This window comes from Mirounga leonina, unplaced genomic scaffold (genome assembly GCF_011800145.1).
Source record: "Mirounga leonina isolate KUSES-001 unplaced genomic scaffold, KU_Mleo_1.0 Mir_152, whole genome shotgun sequence".
Classification (NCBI taxonomy): Eukaryota; Metazoa; Chordata; class Mammalia; order Carnivora; family Phocidae; genus Mirounga; species Mirounga leonina.
In genome coordinates, this window is record NW_023270380.1 from 20,744,460 (window position 1) to 20,756,806 (window position 12,347).

The following is a 12,347-nucleotide window of genomic DNA, read 5'->3' on the forward strand; positions in this document are numbered from 1 at the left end:
TGAGCTCCAGAACCAGCCGGCCGGGACAGGACCCCGGGTCCACTGGTTACTAGCAGGTGACCCTGGGGCAAGTCGCTTAGCCCTCTGTGGCTCAGGGTCCTCATCTACAAAATAACAACAGCTCCTACTACCTTACAAGTTATTAGAGAAGTATCAAATAAGTAATACGTAAAGTATTTCAGGCAATGAGTACAATAAGTAATACGTAAAGTATTTCAGGCAATGAGTACTCAATAACTGTTAGCGATTAGATTTCAAAATCTAAGAAAACCAAAGAATATAAATGCCAACATTGGAATTAAGTTCTTAGCAAAGGAAAAACTTCTTTAAAATCCCAGGCATTATGTTTAAATACAAGTGCATATATTTTAAGTAAAAAAAAAGACAAGCAAATATGGGAACAGATGTTGTACTAGCAGTGTAAACGAGCTAGAAGTTTAACTTCTAAATATAGAACTTTTTTAAAGGTAGCACATCAAACCTATTGAACTAGAAACTACGTGATGCTGCACCTTCCTAGAGCTGATGTGAAAAATCTGAATACGGAAAGAGAAAGAATGGAAAACTTGGTATTATCAAAGGATCAATTCTGTCCTCTACCCATTATTAACCCATTAACTTAGCACAATTCAAACTAAAACCCCAACAGATTTGCAGACATACCTTTTCTTTTTTTATTTCATTTCTGTTTTAACTGATTAAATAATTCTACAACTAATCTAGAAGAATGCACTAAATGAAAAAGTAAATAAAATTTTGAAAATCCTAAGAAAATGAACAGTAACTTCTGTTAGTAGACATTAAAATATATTCTAAACTTGGAGTCACTGAACCGTGAGGAAACAGCACAAAATTAGATAACTGAGTCCAGATCCAGAAGCCAGTATTTATGGAAACCCAGGACACACGAACATGGCATTTCAAACCAATGCAAAAAGGTGGGTTAGTCAACAAAAGATACTGACAGATGACCACTCAATATTTAGCTTGAAGCTAACCTAATCTCTCCCACCTGACATCACAATAAATTCCAGGTGGCTTACACTGAAACAAATGAAACAATCAAAGGAGAAGAAAACGTAGGGGCGTACACATACAACTTCCCACTGGAGAAGGCGTGACACAAAAGGCAGAAACGATCAAGGCAAGGACGAACAGAGGTGACATGACAAATGGTAGTGCTTCTACACCAAAACAAGAAAAACTAAAAGACATGGTGACAAGTCTCCTCCCCCGCAGACCCAGGAGACAAAGGAACAGGTTGTGGGCTGAGGTCTGACAAGAGCTTGCGCACTAAGACCACCACTTCTAAGTGAGAGACACAGACGCATGGCGGAGCCCAGCCAAGGGATGAGAACGCACCAGCAGCAGGTGCGCCCGGCCCGCTCACACACGTTCTACTAGGCAACTGATCTACCTGCACCATGAAGGGCTCCTTGTTAACGACAGAATAAATCACTGCAGAAAAGACTGAACATCCCACGGGGAAAACAGACAATTCGCACAAAAACAGAACTGTCCCATAATCACGTGAGGAAATGTTCGATTCTCCTAGTAACCAAGGAAATACAAATCAAAACACCGAGGAGTGGCCGGCTGGCTCAGACAGCGGCACGCGCGACTCTTGATCTTGGGGTCAGAAGTTCGAGCCCCACGTTGGGTGTAGAGATGACTTAAAAGAAACTTAAAAAACAAAACACTGAGATAACACCTTTTGCCTATACATTGGCAAAGATTACAAATGTTGATAATGCCCTAAATTGGCCAGAACGTCAGACCACGGGCACTCTTCATCTGCTGCTGCTGATCTGGTAATGTGTATCCAAAACTAACAAAATTCCCTTTGGTCTGGTAAACTCATTTCATTTACTATTCACTTGAATATTTATTGTGTACTTACAGAGGCCCGTGCTGGGAACTAGGGATACAGCTGGATCAGGACTTTAATAATTAGGGTTTCATTCTAAGAGTACGAAGATGCCCCTGAAGGCTTTAGCAAGGAATAACAGCAGCTGATGGCCACCTTGAAGATCATTCTAACTGCTTCGCGGACAACGGAGCGGGGGAGACAAGAATGGAAACAAGGAGACCCTAAACGTGAGGGGTGCCTAGCCAGCTCAGTCGGAGAAGCGTGCAACTCCTGATCTTGGGATTTTAAGTTCAAGCCCCACGTTGGGTGTAGAGATCACTTAGAAATAAATCTTGGGACGCCCGGGTGGCTCAGTCGGTGAAGTGTCTGCCTTCAGCTCAGGTCATGATCTCAGGGTCCTGGGATCGAGTCCCTGCATCGGGCTCCCTGCTCAGCGGGGGAGTCTGCTTCTCCCTCTCCTGCTGCCCCTCCTCCCTGCTCGTGCTCTCTCGCTGACAAATAAATAAAATCTTAAAAAAAAAATCGAACATGTGCACAAAGACATATAACCAAAAATGTTTATAGCAATGCTTTCATAATAACAAAAATAATGAAAAAAAAAAAAAACCCTAGAAGTCCATCCCCTAAGATATAAATTAAGTAGATTAAGGTCATCCAAAGCATAGTGAAAATACTGTGCAGTCACTTAAAATTACACAGCTCAGAATTCAGTGACAAGGATTACGTTGAAAGGCGCCAATTACACACCATATAATGTAGTATAACTTCACTTATAAACAGTACGATCTCACTTTTACTTAAAACATACACACACACAAACACATTTATGGCTGCATATGTGCATTATAAAAAGCCTAGAAAGCTACAAATCAAAACAGCAAAATTCTAGATGGTCTGGGTTTGATTATTAACATCTTTATACTTTCCATACCTTCTAAAATCTACATAAAACCTGTACTGGAAGTTTATAATGGAAGCAAAAAAAGTCACTAAAACACAACACTGATCAGACATTTATTTGGACAATAGTAATTGGTTCGTTCTCTCAAAATACTACAAATACAACGATTAAAGGGATTACAAAGTCATAAAAGTAACTCAAGGTTTTAAATTAAAATTTGTGATTCATGAATTGGTAAATGGTTAAAAACTGACCTGTCCCAGTCTGCTTGCAACACTGGTCTAAGAGGAGGTGGGAGCCAGGGAGGAGGGGAAGGGTCATCTCAGGGCTGCAGGACAATGCAGGACAAACACAGAAACCACAGAAAGATCCCCCACCACACCTGCACTCCCCTGAGATCTGACCTACAGGGCTATTCATTCGATCACACTCGTGCTCTGCAGTTCTCGAGGAAGCTTCTTCCCTACCAAGTTGACGAGGGTAACACAGAAACCAAAAGCACAGAAGACTGAGGGCCACCCCCCCACACACAGTGACAAGTAGTCATTTTTGGACTTCATGCCATGAGATGCACTGGTTACCGAGACCAGAAGTTCTAGAAGGCCTTCAGCCCTGAAAAAGTCTTCAGCCCTGTTTAAAAATGTCAAGACAAAACTTTCTCTGGTGTTGAAGGGTACTGTAGACACACCCAAGAAAACTCACCAGCAGACTACACAGTTTTCATCGGATTCTCATGGATTTGCTTCGTGGACTCTCTGTGACCTCAGCCATCTGTACCAGAGCAAGGGCTCCAAAGTCGCTCAGGCTCCCCAAGGGCACCCTACCAAGGTCTTCCCCAGAGCACTCCCGCCTGCCTGGCTGCCCACAGACAAAAGCCCGGCGGTTTGGTCTTCAATCTCTCTTCCCCAGAAAATAGGAAGATTAGTCCAAAGCTGACAAGATGTCAGAAACCATGTGAAGCGAATGGTACCATCTATTCTAGTGAAGAAGTGAAAAGAACAAACCAAGGATGAGGGAGTAGGGCTGAACTAGAACTCATAACACAAAATTCACCGTTTGAAAGGATCAAATTTAGGCCCACCTAAATTCAGTGGGCCGTGCAACTGTCACACCGTTCAATTCCAGAACATTTTCATCCCTGAAGAGAGAAACCCCGTGCGTACCCACAAAAGCAGCCACTTCCCTCTCCGCCCTCCGTCTCCCGCTCGGGCCCTGGCAACCGCTCATCTTCTCGCCGTCTCTCCACAACGCGCCCCTGCCGGATACCTCCTCCTGCTGGAGCCCGACCACACATGGCCTTTTTGTCTGACTTCCTCCGCCTGGCAGGTTTTCACCCACTCCCTGGGTTCCTCTGGACGTTCAAATATGACTCCCTCGTGTGGACACACCATGTGTGGATGAGCCACTCGGCACTCAGTGACCATCTGGGTTGTCTCCACTCTCTGACCCTTCCGGACAATGCTGCTGTGGACATCCGTGGACCAGCTTCTCTGGCGTTTACACCTGGGAGTGTAACTGCTGGGTCCACAGCGACTCTATGTTTCACTTTTTAAGGAAATGCCGAGCTGTGCTCTAACGCAGCTGTACCATTTTACAGGGTTTTTCACATTGTTAACAAAAACTGAAGAGACGTCAGACTTTCATAGAAATAAAGGATTAGCTCCTCTCAAGTCCGTTTTATGGGCCGAGTGTCATGCCAGAGTTTTATATAATTTCTGATTTAGTTTTGCCAACAATTCTATAATGCAAAAAGCATCTCCATCTTACAGAAGATCTCAAACTAGAACTTACTCAAAGACCAACTAATTGGTAAATGTCAAAACAGAATCCAAACTCAGGCTGACTTCAAAGCCTGCCCACTTCACCCTCTGCCATGCCCACCTGTACACTCAGATACCTGGACACTGCTTCCCACCAAAATGGTTCTTTGGAAAATCTACATGTTAATTAAATTTATTAGAATCATTATAAAACAGAAGCTTACCCATGTACAGAAATTTCTAGAACATATGAGGTCTCCTGCATAAATCAGTTCCCTCATTTATTTTCTTTAACAAATAACATTCACGTGTAGAGTTACTTAAAACCTATCTACAGACTGCCTAAACATTACACAGATGAGCTTCTTCCATCAAAGTTCTATCAATGACAAGACAAAAAAAAATCTGGGTACCTTCTGCTACAGACTGAATTGTGCCCCCCAAAATTCGTAGGCTGAAGCCCTAACCCCCAATGTGACTCTATTTGGATATGGGATTTTTAGGAGGTAATTAAGATTAAATGAGGTCATAAGGGTGGGGCCCTAAATCCATAGGACTGGTGACCTTATAGGAAGAGGAAAAGAGATCTCTGATCTATGTCTCGGCCACACGGCAACACGCAGGAAGGCAGTTTGCCACAGGTAACGGGAGCCCTACCAGAGCCTGGCCACACTGGCACCTTGAAGTTTCTGTGGTTCGAGCCACCCAGTCTATGGTATTTTCTGTTGTGGCAGGGCTGAGCTAAGAAATACATCTTCGTGAGTATCAGAAACTATCCAATTATTGGCATTTTAAGCACTGGTAAAAATCAAAACAAAGGAGGCACTAAGTGCAACAGAAACAAGCTAACCCAAGGGACACACAAAAGCTTTTTGCTCAAAAACAGCTGCAACTCCCATGATCGAAGACACTGAAAAACAGAGGAATGTACTGAGACAGTGCAGGACCCCGGGATCCTCCAAAGGGGCTTTGCAGTTAGACAAACCAGAGTCTCACTCTTTGGGCCATTTCCGAGCTTTGTGTTTGAGTAAGACACAAACTCTACGGCTATTCGTGTGGTCCAGATAGTGGCTTTTGTTTGAATTAAATTAACATTGAGGGCGCCTGGGTGGCTCAGTTGGTTAAGTGACTGCCTTCGGCTCAGGTCATGATCCTGGAGTCCCAGGATCGAGTCCCACATTGGGCTCCCTGCTCAGCGGAGGGTCTGCTTCTCCCTCTGACCCTCTTCCCTCTCGTGCTGTCTCTCATTCTCTCTTTCTCAAATAAATAAATAAAATCTTTAAAAAAAAAAATTAACATTGATTCACATGCCACACACTATGATATACCCTTTAGTACCCAGCACAGCTTAAAGAATGTTACAGGTGCTCCAAAACTGGTGGTTGTTACTGCCAGTGAACAGATTCTGGAAAATACTACCCCGGCCAAAGCCAAACACTGACACGAGCACCCTCCATTTGCCAAATATTTTACCGATACCGTAAATATAAAAATGCAATCCCTGCCCTCAAGGAGCTTACAGTGAAAAAGGACAGATAGCTCCAGAAATTTATAAAACAATGTAATAAATGCAAAAGCAAAAAAAAAAAAAAAAAAAAATAGAGTATGTGGGACCACAGGGGAATGGCTGGGAGGTATATAAACCTGGGACTACATCCCAGATGGTTGACAAAGAATTCCCTTCTTGCTTTCTACTCCAGAGAGCTTCCTAAGCCTTTACTTGGGGAACCAGCTATTGAGGTACAGCTCAGCTCAGACTCTCTCCTTTAACTGTTACCTACATTCAATCCCATCCAACAGTTGGGGGGAGGTCTGATTTAAATGACACAGAGTTTACTTCTCTTCCTCTCCCACGACCACATAAAAATTGAAATCACATTTTCCCAAATCCTTCTTACATCCATAATAAAGACTGGGTGTTTTACAAGTTATACAATCACCCTAGATTTAAGCTGTGTGTAGGGTAAGGAACCAAAACCATCAGTATGGGATGTCATTTCTTCTAGACCAGCCACATGGGTAGGTCTGACTAGGTATTTTGCTTATTCCAACTGGGCTAGCAAGGTATCCAAAACCTTGAATACTGTGCAAACCTCAGTAAATTTTCTCCATTAACCCAAACTGTGGTCAAGATTTAGTCACTTAATAAACATCTAAAACACAAACCAAAGCCTGAATACAAAGCCCTGGCATTCCCGCAAAAATGCAAATTTGGCTTCAAATAAACCTCTGTGGGTAAGTCAGACACCCAACCACGACAGTGTAAGTGAAGACCAGTGAGAACAGAGACACTAGGATTTGCACCCCTTCACGGATATCCCACTTGACACGTGACACAACAATCCTGTGAATAGCATATCCCCATTTTTACCAGTTTGCTCAATTAACGAGCAAATCCTGAATCTTCTGAGCCCTGATAGTACGACGTTCTAAAATGTGTATTAAGCTTATTATTACCATAAAGGACAGTAACAAAAATCATAATAAGTCTTTCAAAGGTTCTAAATATCCACAGAGGAAGGAAACGGTAAAGATTAGTTTCCTGCCTTATGAAGTAAGAAGGCCGGACTGGATCAGGTGATCACGGAAAGAGCATGCCAGGAAACCCTCCCACCACCACTCTCTGGGACTGCATGTCCCAAACAAACCCTGATGCTGGGGACAGCACGCACTCTTTCCCACCAAGCCCAGAAATGCATTTATGTCCGTATCAACAAGAGAGCCACTACCAAGAGAAGATGAGCAAAATGTAACCTACTTACCATCCCTGAACTAGAAGAAGCCCAGAAAGGTAAAGCAGACTACCCAAAAGTTATATATATAACTAGTCTAAGACAGAGCTGAGCCCCGAAACAAGAGAAGCAACGTTACTGTAGACGGCTATACAGCATGCAAGCATCTTCTCTTCCACGATCATGTGACCCCCACTACCCAGTCAATAACCATCCCCATTTTTACATAGATTAAGATCAGTGAAATCATGGGATTAACTCCAGGTCCTCCAGCTACCCGTGGCTTGGATGAACCCTTACAATCCCAGCTCGCCTTTTCTTTCTAAGGTGAGAAAGACACAAAGCAGTGAAGAGAAGCGTGGACCATTTACATATAATAAGGACCCATGAATGTCAACCCAAAACTCTTCTGAGCTCTTCTTACCCACAAGCCTACATGCAATTGTGTTACATCACACAAGTTCCTCCTTGCATAAAAAAAGATCTTGGGGGGGGGGGGGGCGCCTGGGTGGCTCAGTTGTTAAGCATCTGCCCTCGGCTCAGGTCATGACCCCAGGGTCCTGGGATCGAGCCCCGCATCGGGCTCCCTGCTCCGCGGGAAGCCTGCTTCTCCCTCTCCCCTCCCTCTGCTTGTGCTCCCTCTCTTGTTGTGTCTCTCTCTGTCAAATAAATAAATAAAATCTTAAAAAAAAAAAAAAGATCTTGGAGCGCCTGGGTGGCTCAGTCAGTTAAGTACCCTCTGACTCAATTTCAGCTCAGGTCATGATCTCAAGGTGGTGGGATCAGCCCTGCATTGGGCTCTGTGCTCAGTGGGTAGTCGGAGTCTGCTTGAGATTCTCTCCCTCTCCTTCTGCCCCTCCCCCTGCTTGTGTGTTCTCTAAAATAAGTAACTTTTTTTTTTTAATAAATAAATCTTTAGGGGCGCCTGGGTGGCTCAGTCAGTTAAGCGTCTGCCTTCGGCTCAGTTCATGATCCCAGAGTCCTGGGATCGAGTCCCACATTCCGGCTCCGGGCTCAGACGGGAGCCTGCTTCTCCCTCTCCCACTCCCCCTGCTTTTGTTCCTACTCTCGCTCTCTGTCAAATAAATAAATAGAGTCTTTAAAAAATAAATAATATTTAACCAACTAGTTAAAAAAAAAGCAATCATTTAAAAGGCCTACACTCTATTAATATTACATATGTACCTACCTACCTCCAACACAAATCATCTTATACTTTTGAAATATTACAGAAATGAAAAATAGTAGAACCAAGAAGCTGGATGTTATAGTAACAAAACTACCAGTTTTTTGGGCCTCTGTCTTCTCGCTGTCTTGTCTAAGGAAATACACTTTCTCAACTCTTAAAGCATCTTCTTTAAACAAAGTATTAGCCAGTAATTCCATATACAGCTTTTTATATGTGTAGAATGCCTGGGCGCCTGGGTGGCTCAGTCAGTTAAGCGACTGCCTTCGGCTCAGGTCATGACCCTGGAGTCCCGGGATCGAGTCCCGCATCGGGCTCCCTGCTCAGCGGGGAGGCTGCTTCTTCCTCTGACCCTCCTCCCTCTCATGCTGTCTTTCATTCTCTCTCTCGCAAATAAATAAATAAAATCTTAAAAATAAATAAATAAATATATGTGTAGAATGCCTTTAAGATTGTCTCAGGAATGTAAACCATTATCCAGTCCCCTTCTGCCTGGGAACATTACACCCACTGAGCCTGCGATTCCTGAAATTGAAGTCATCTGAGAGATCTTATCACAAATACTTAAATGGCAACATATTCATCATATCCTCTCTTCGGAACTCTGACCAACTTAATGGAAATTCCTGCCCATGCATTCCTATTTCGGGATGCACTTTAAACCATCAGTACCCCTTAATACAAAGACTCAACTTAATACTGTAACACTTATGTCCTACTGTACTTAAAAGCATTGAGATGAAATCAAATATTAATATAACCTGAAAAGCCCTTTCTTAAGCACCGAAATATCCCAAAGCTTTTTGCATCTGGCACAAGAACCTTTTACTTCCACACCAAAGCAGCCTACTTTCCCGGGGATCTAAGGAAACGTGTACACAGGAGTTGCACAAACCACCTACCAAATAATCCAATGCCTACCAAGTGAAAAGCTGATCCTCTTTTGTGCTCTTCAATTATTCAGAATTCGCCTACAAAGGATCCCTGTGGACTACGTGAATGAACCTTTCAGACCTGTGAACCATGTTTTGCTTTTATGCTACCAGAAAGCATCAGTATGATCCTCCTTCTCCAAATTTAGTAAGGAACAGAGCAGTAAGCTTAGAAATTACAAATTAGGGCGCCTGGGTGGCTCAGTCAGTTAAGCGACTGCCTTCGGCTCAGGTCATGATCCCAGGGTCCTGGGATCGAGTCCCACATCGGGCTCCCTGCTCTGCGGGGAGCCTGCTTCTCCCTCTCCCACTCCCCTGCTTGTGTTCCCTCTCTCGCTGTGTCTCTCTCTGTCAAATAAATAAAATCTTTTAAAAAAAGAAAAAGAAATTACAAATTACTCTGCATTAGAAAAGGAACTTTTAAGTGAAGACATAATTTACCTGTAACAGCCTAGCAACTACACAGGACAGTGATCAAACCTCACTGAACACCCAAAACTTCACCTTTTTGGGGGGGGTTCATAACCTCTGAATCAGAAAGCTTTATGATTTTATTTTAGAATACCCCAATTTTTGCTGTTCTACATTTCTCAATGTTGAGATAAATTTACCCCAAATTTGGAAAAACAAAACAAAACAAAACCTTGTAACTTCTGGTCTGCAAAACTCCCTACAGCAGAGTCTTTAAAACAGATCAACAATACATGGTCTTAGAAGATATAACGTTACATATGTTTTATTACAGTTCCTGCGTTTTCAAGGACATCAGTACCCAGATTTAAAAAAAAAATAACAACAACAACAAACATGCTCAAACCCATGGTTCAAGTTTTTCCAGCCATATTTTACAGAGATTATGCGTTTTGGTCTGCACGCCGTAATTACATTTTAAACTGATCCACTACATTTTAAAATAAGTTGTGTGGAATGACTAAGGGAAAGAGGTCACTTACAGACACGGCATTAAACACATTTTTAAGGCCAACAAATGAGGGTTTGTAACTTGGAATCAAAGAAAACCGCAAATTCCCAGAAAGCTGAAGTGAAAAACACAGCCATGCCACACAAAAACATATTTAAAAATAAAAATGGTAAAGTGTTCAAGCTTGATAGAAAAAAACAAAGAAAACCTGCGTTTCAAATGGAAACTACTCCAATTGGGAAAGAATCCCAATGACATGACATTTTCTCGCCAAAGCGAAGGCATCTGAAGGCTCTATCGCTGTAATCTCATTGTACGGCGTTATGAAGGTCTTGGCGGCGGCTGGCCAGGAATCTCCAACACAAAGGGCCTCGGCCGCAAGGGCAGCGAGAAACCACCTTCCCCCCCCCCGCCCCGAGGCCGGCGCGCAGGCCCCCGCGGGACCCCCGGCGGCGGCACCCGGAGGCCGGTGCGCCCCGAGCCCTGCGCCAGCCCCCGGGGCGCGGAGAGCGCGACGCATCCCCGCGCAGCCTCTCCCACGAACAGGGCAGGCCGGGGGGAAGCGCAGCTCCGCGCGGCTCCCGGCGCGGCCGCCGCAACCCCGCGTCCCGACGGCACGCTGGCGCCTCGACTCCGGGGCGGCCCCGGGGGCAGCCAGAGGGGAGCAGCCGCTGCAGTGCCTCACGGTCGCCCCGGACGCCAGCGCGCCCTCCAGACGCAGGCCCGCGCCGCGCCCACGCCCACGCCCCGCCGGCGCCCGGTCACCTTCCAGCAGCGCTCGGCGCCCACCGCGCCGCGGCACCCGCTGCCGCACACTCGGGGCTCCCAAACTTTTCTGTCCCCCCCACCGGTCCCCCCCCACCCCCGGTTCCAGCCGGGATGAAGGCGCACGACTCCTCACCTCCGCCCGGAACAATACCCGTCTCCCGGCAACGCGCACGCAGGGGCCCGCGACCCCCTCCCCATCCCCGGACCAGGCCGAGGCGCGCGGGCGGGGGAGGGGACCCGCCGAGCAGGGCCTCGGGGACGGCAGGCGGAGCCGCGACGAGACCCAGCGCCGGGCCGCGGCGGGTGCGGAGCGAGGCCCGAGGGACAAAGGGACGGAAGCGCCGAGGCCGGGCGGCGCCCGCCGGGGGTGGGGGCCTCCGCGGGGTCGCGGCGCCCGCCGCACAATGGCCCGCCGCCCCCGCCCGCACCCTCACCTCATGGTGCCGGCGGCCCGCGGCTCCCCGGTGGCCGGGGACGCGGGGGGCGCGAGCCGGGGCCTCTCCTCCGGGGGCGGGGACGCGGCTGGCGGACGGCGGACGGCGGCCGGCGCGCGGCTCCTCCTCCGGCGGCCGGCGCTACACCATGTCCTCACACAAAGCGGCGGCGCCGGCCGAGCGCTGAGACTGCGAGGGCGGGGGCCGAGGCGGGCGGGCCGCCGGCTGTGCGTTGTCGCCCTGCGGGAGCGCCCGGCCGCTCTGGGAGGGAGCCTGCCGGCGGGCCGAGTGCAGGCGGCGCCGCAGCCGCGCAGGAGAGCCGCGAGCGCCGCGCGGGGCCGGGGAGGCGGGGCGCGCGGCCGGGGAGCACGCAGACGCCGCCCTCGCTCCCGCCCCGCCCCCTCCCCTCCTACTCCTCCTCCCCGTCCTCTCACCCCCCCCCGGGGCGGGGCGGGGGGGCGCGTGGCGAGGGGCGGGGCGGCAGTGCCCCCGCGTCGGCCGCCGAGACCCGCGGGCCTGCGGAGCGCTTGGCGGAGTCCTTTTGTGGCCTCGGGCCCGCCGCCTGCGCTCTCCCGCGCCCGGGCTGCGGGGCGCTGCGGGGGCTGCGGACTCCCCGGCGGGTGCCTGGGCGGGGGCGGGGCCCCTAATCGCCACCCGGGGGCCGCGTTGTCCTCCGGGGTCGCCCGCGCGCCGCTCCAGCCGGGAGACACGCGCACCGGGGGCGGGCATGACCTCATCGCCGAGAGCACGCGGTCCCGAGCGGGGGGCTGCCGCCGGGGGGCGCGGGCCAAGCCGGGGGGTGAGGGGTTGGGGGCGACCCCGCGACAAGGGGTCAAGGTCCC

General features: G+C 48.2%; 1 protein-coding gene across 3 annotated transcripts in view; it reads right to left on the reverse strand.

Annotated features, from left to right (window-relative positions):
• The window catches only part of ENAH (ENAH actin regulator), a 136,279-nt gene extending 124,437 nt beyond the window's left edge, over positions 1-11,842 (reverse strand). Inside the window, exon 1 of one of the 3 annotated variants that reach the window (XM_035008678.1) lies at positions 11,506-11,842. In XM_035008678.1, coding sequence (XP_034864569.1) covers positions 11,506-11,510 — 5 coding nt within the window. In that variant the 5' untranslated portion in view covers positions 11,511-11,842. Of the gene's footprint in view, positions 1-10,511; positions 10,566-11,204; positions 11,403-11,505 lie in introns of those variants that run through there. The other 2 variants (XM_035008675.1, XM_035008676.1) reach the window with 2 other exon arrangements.
• Between the last annotated feature and the right edge of the window lie 505 nt (positions 11,843-12,347).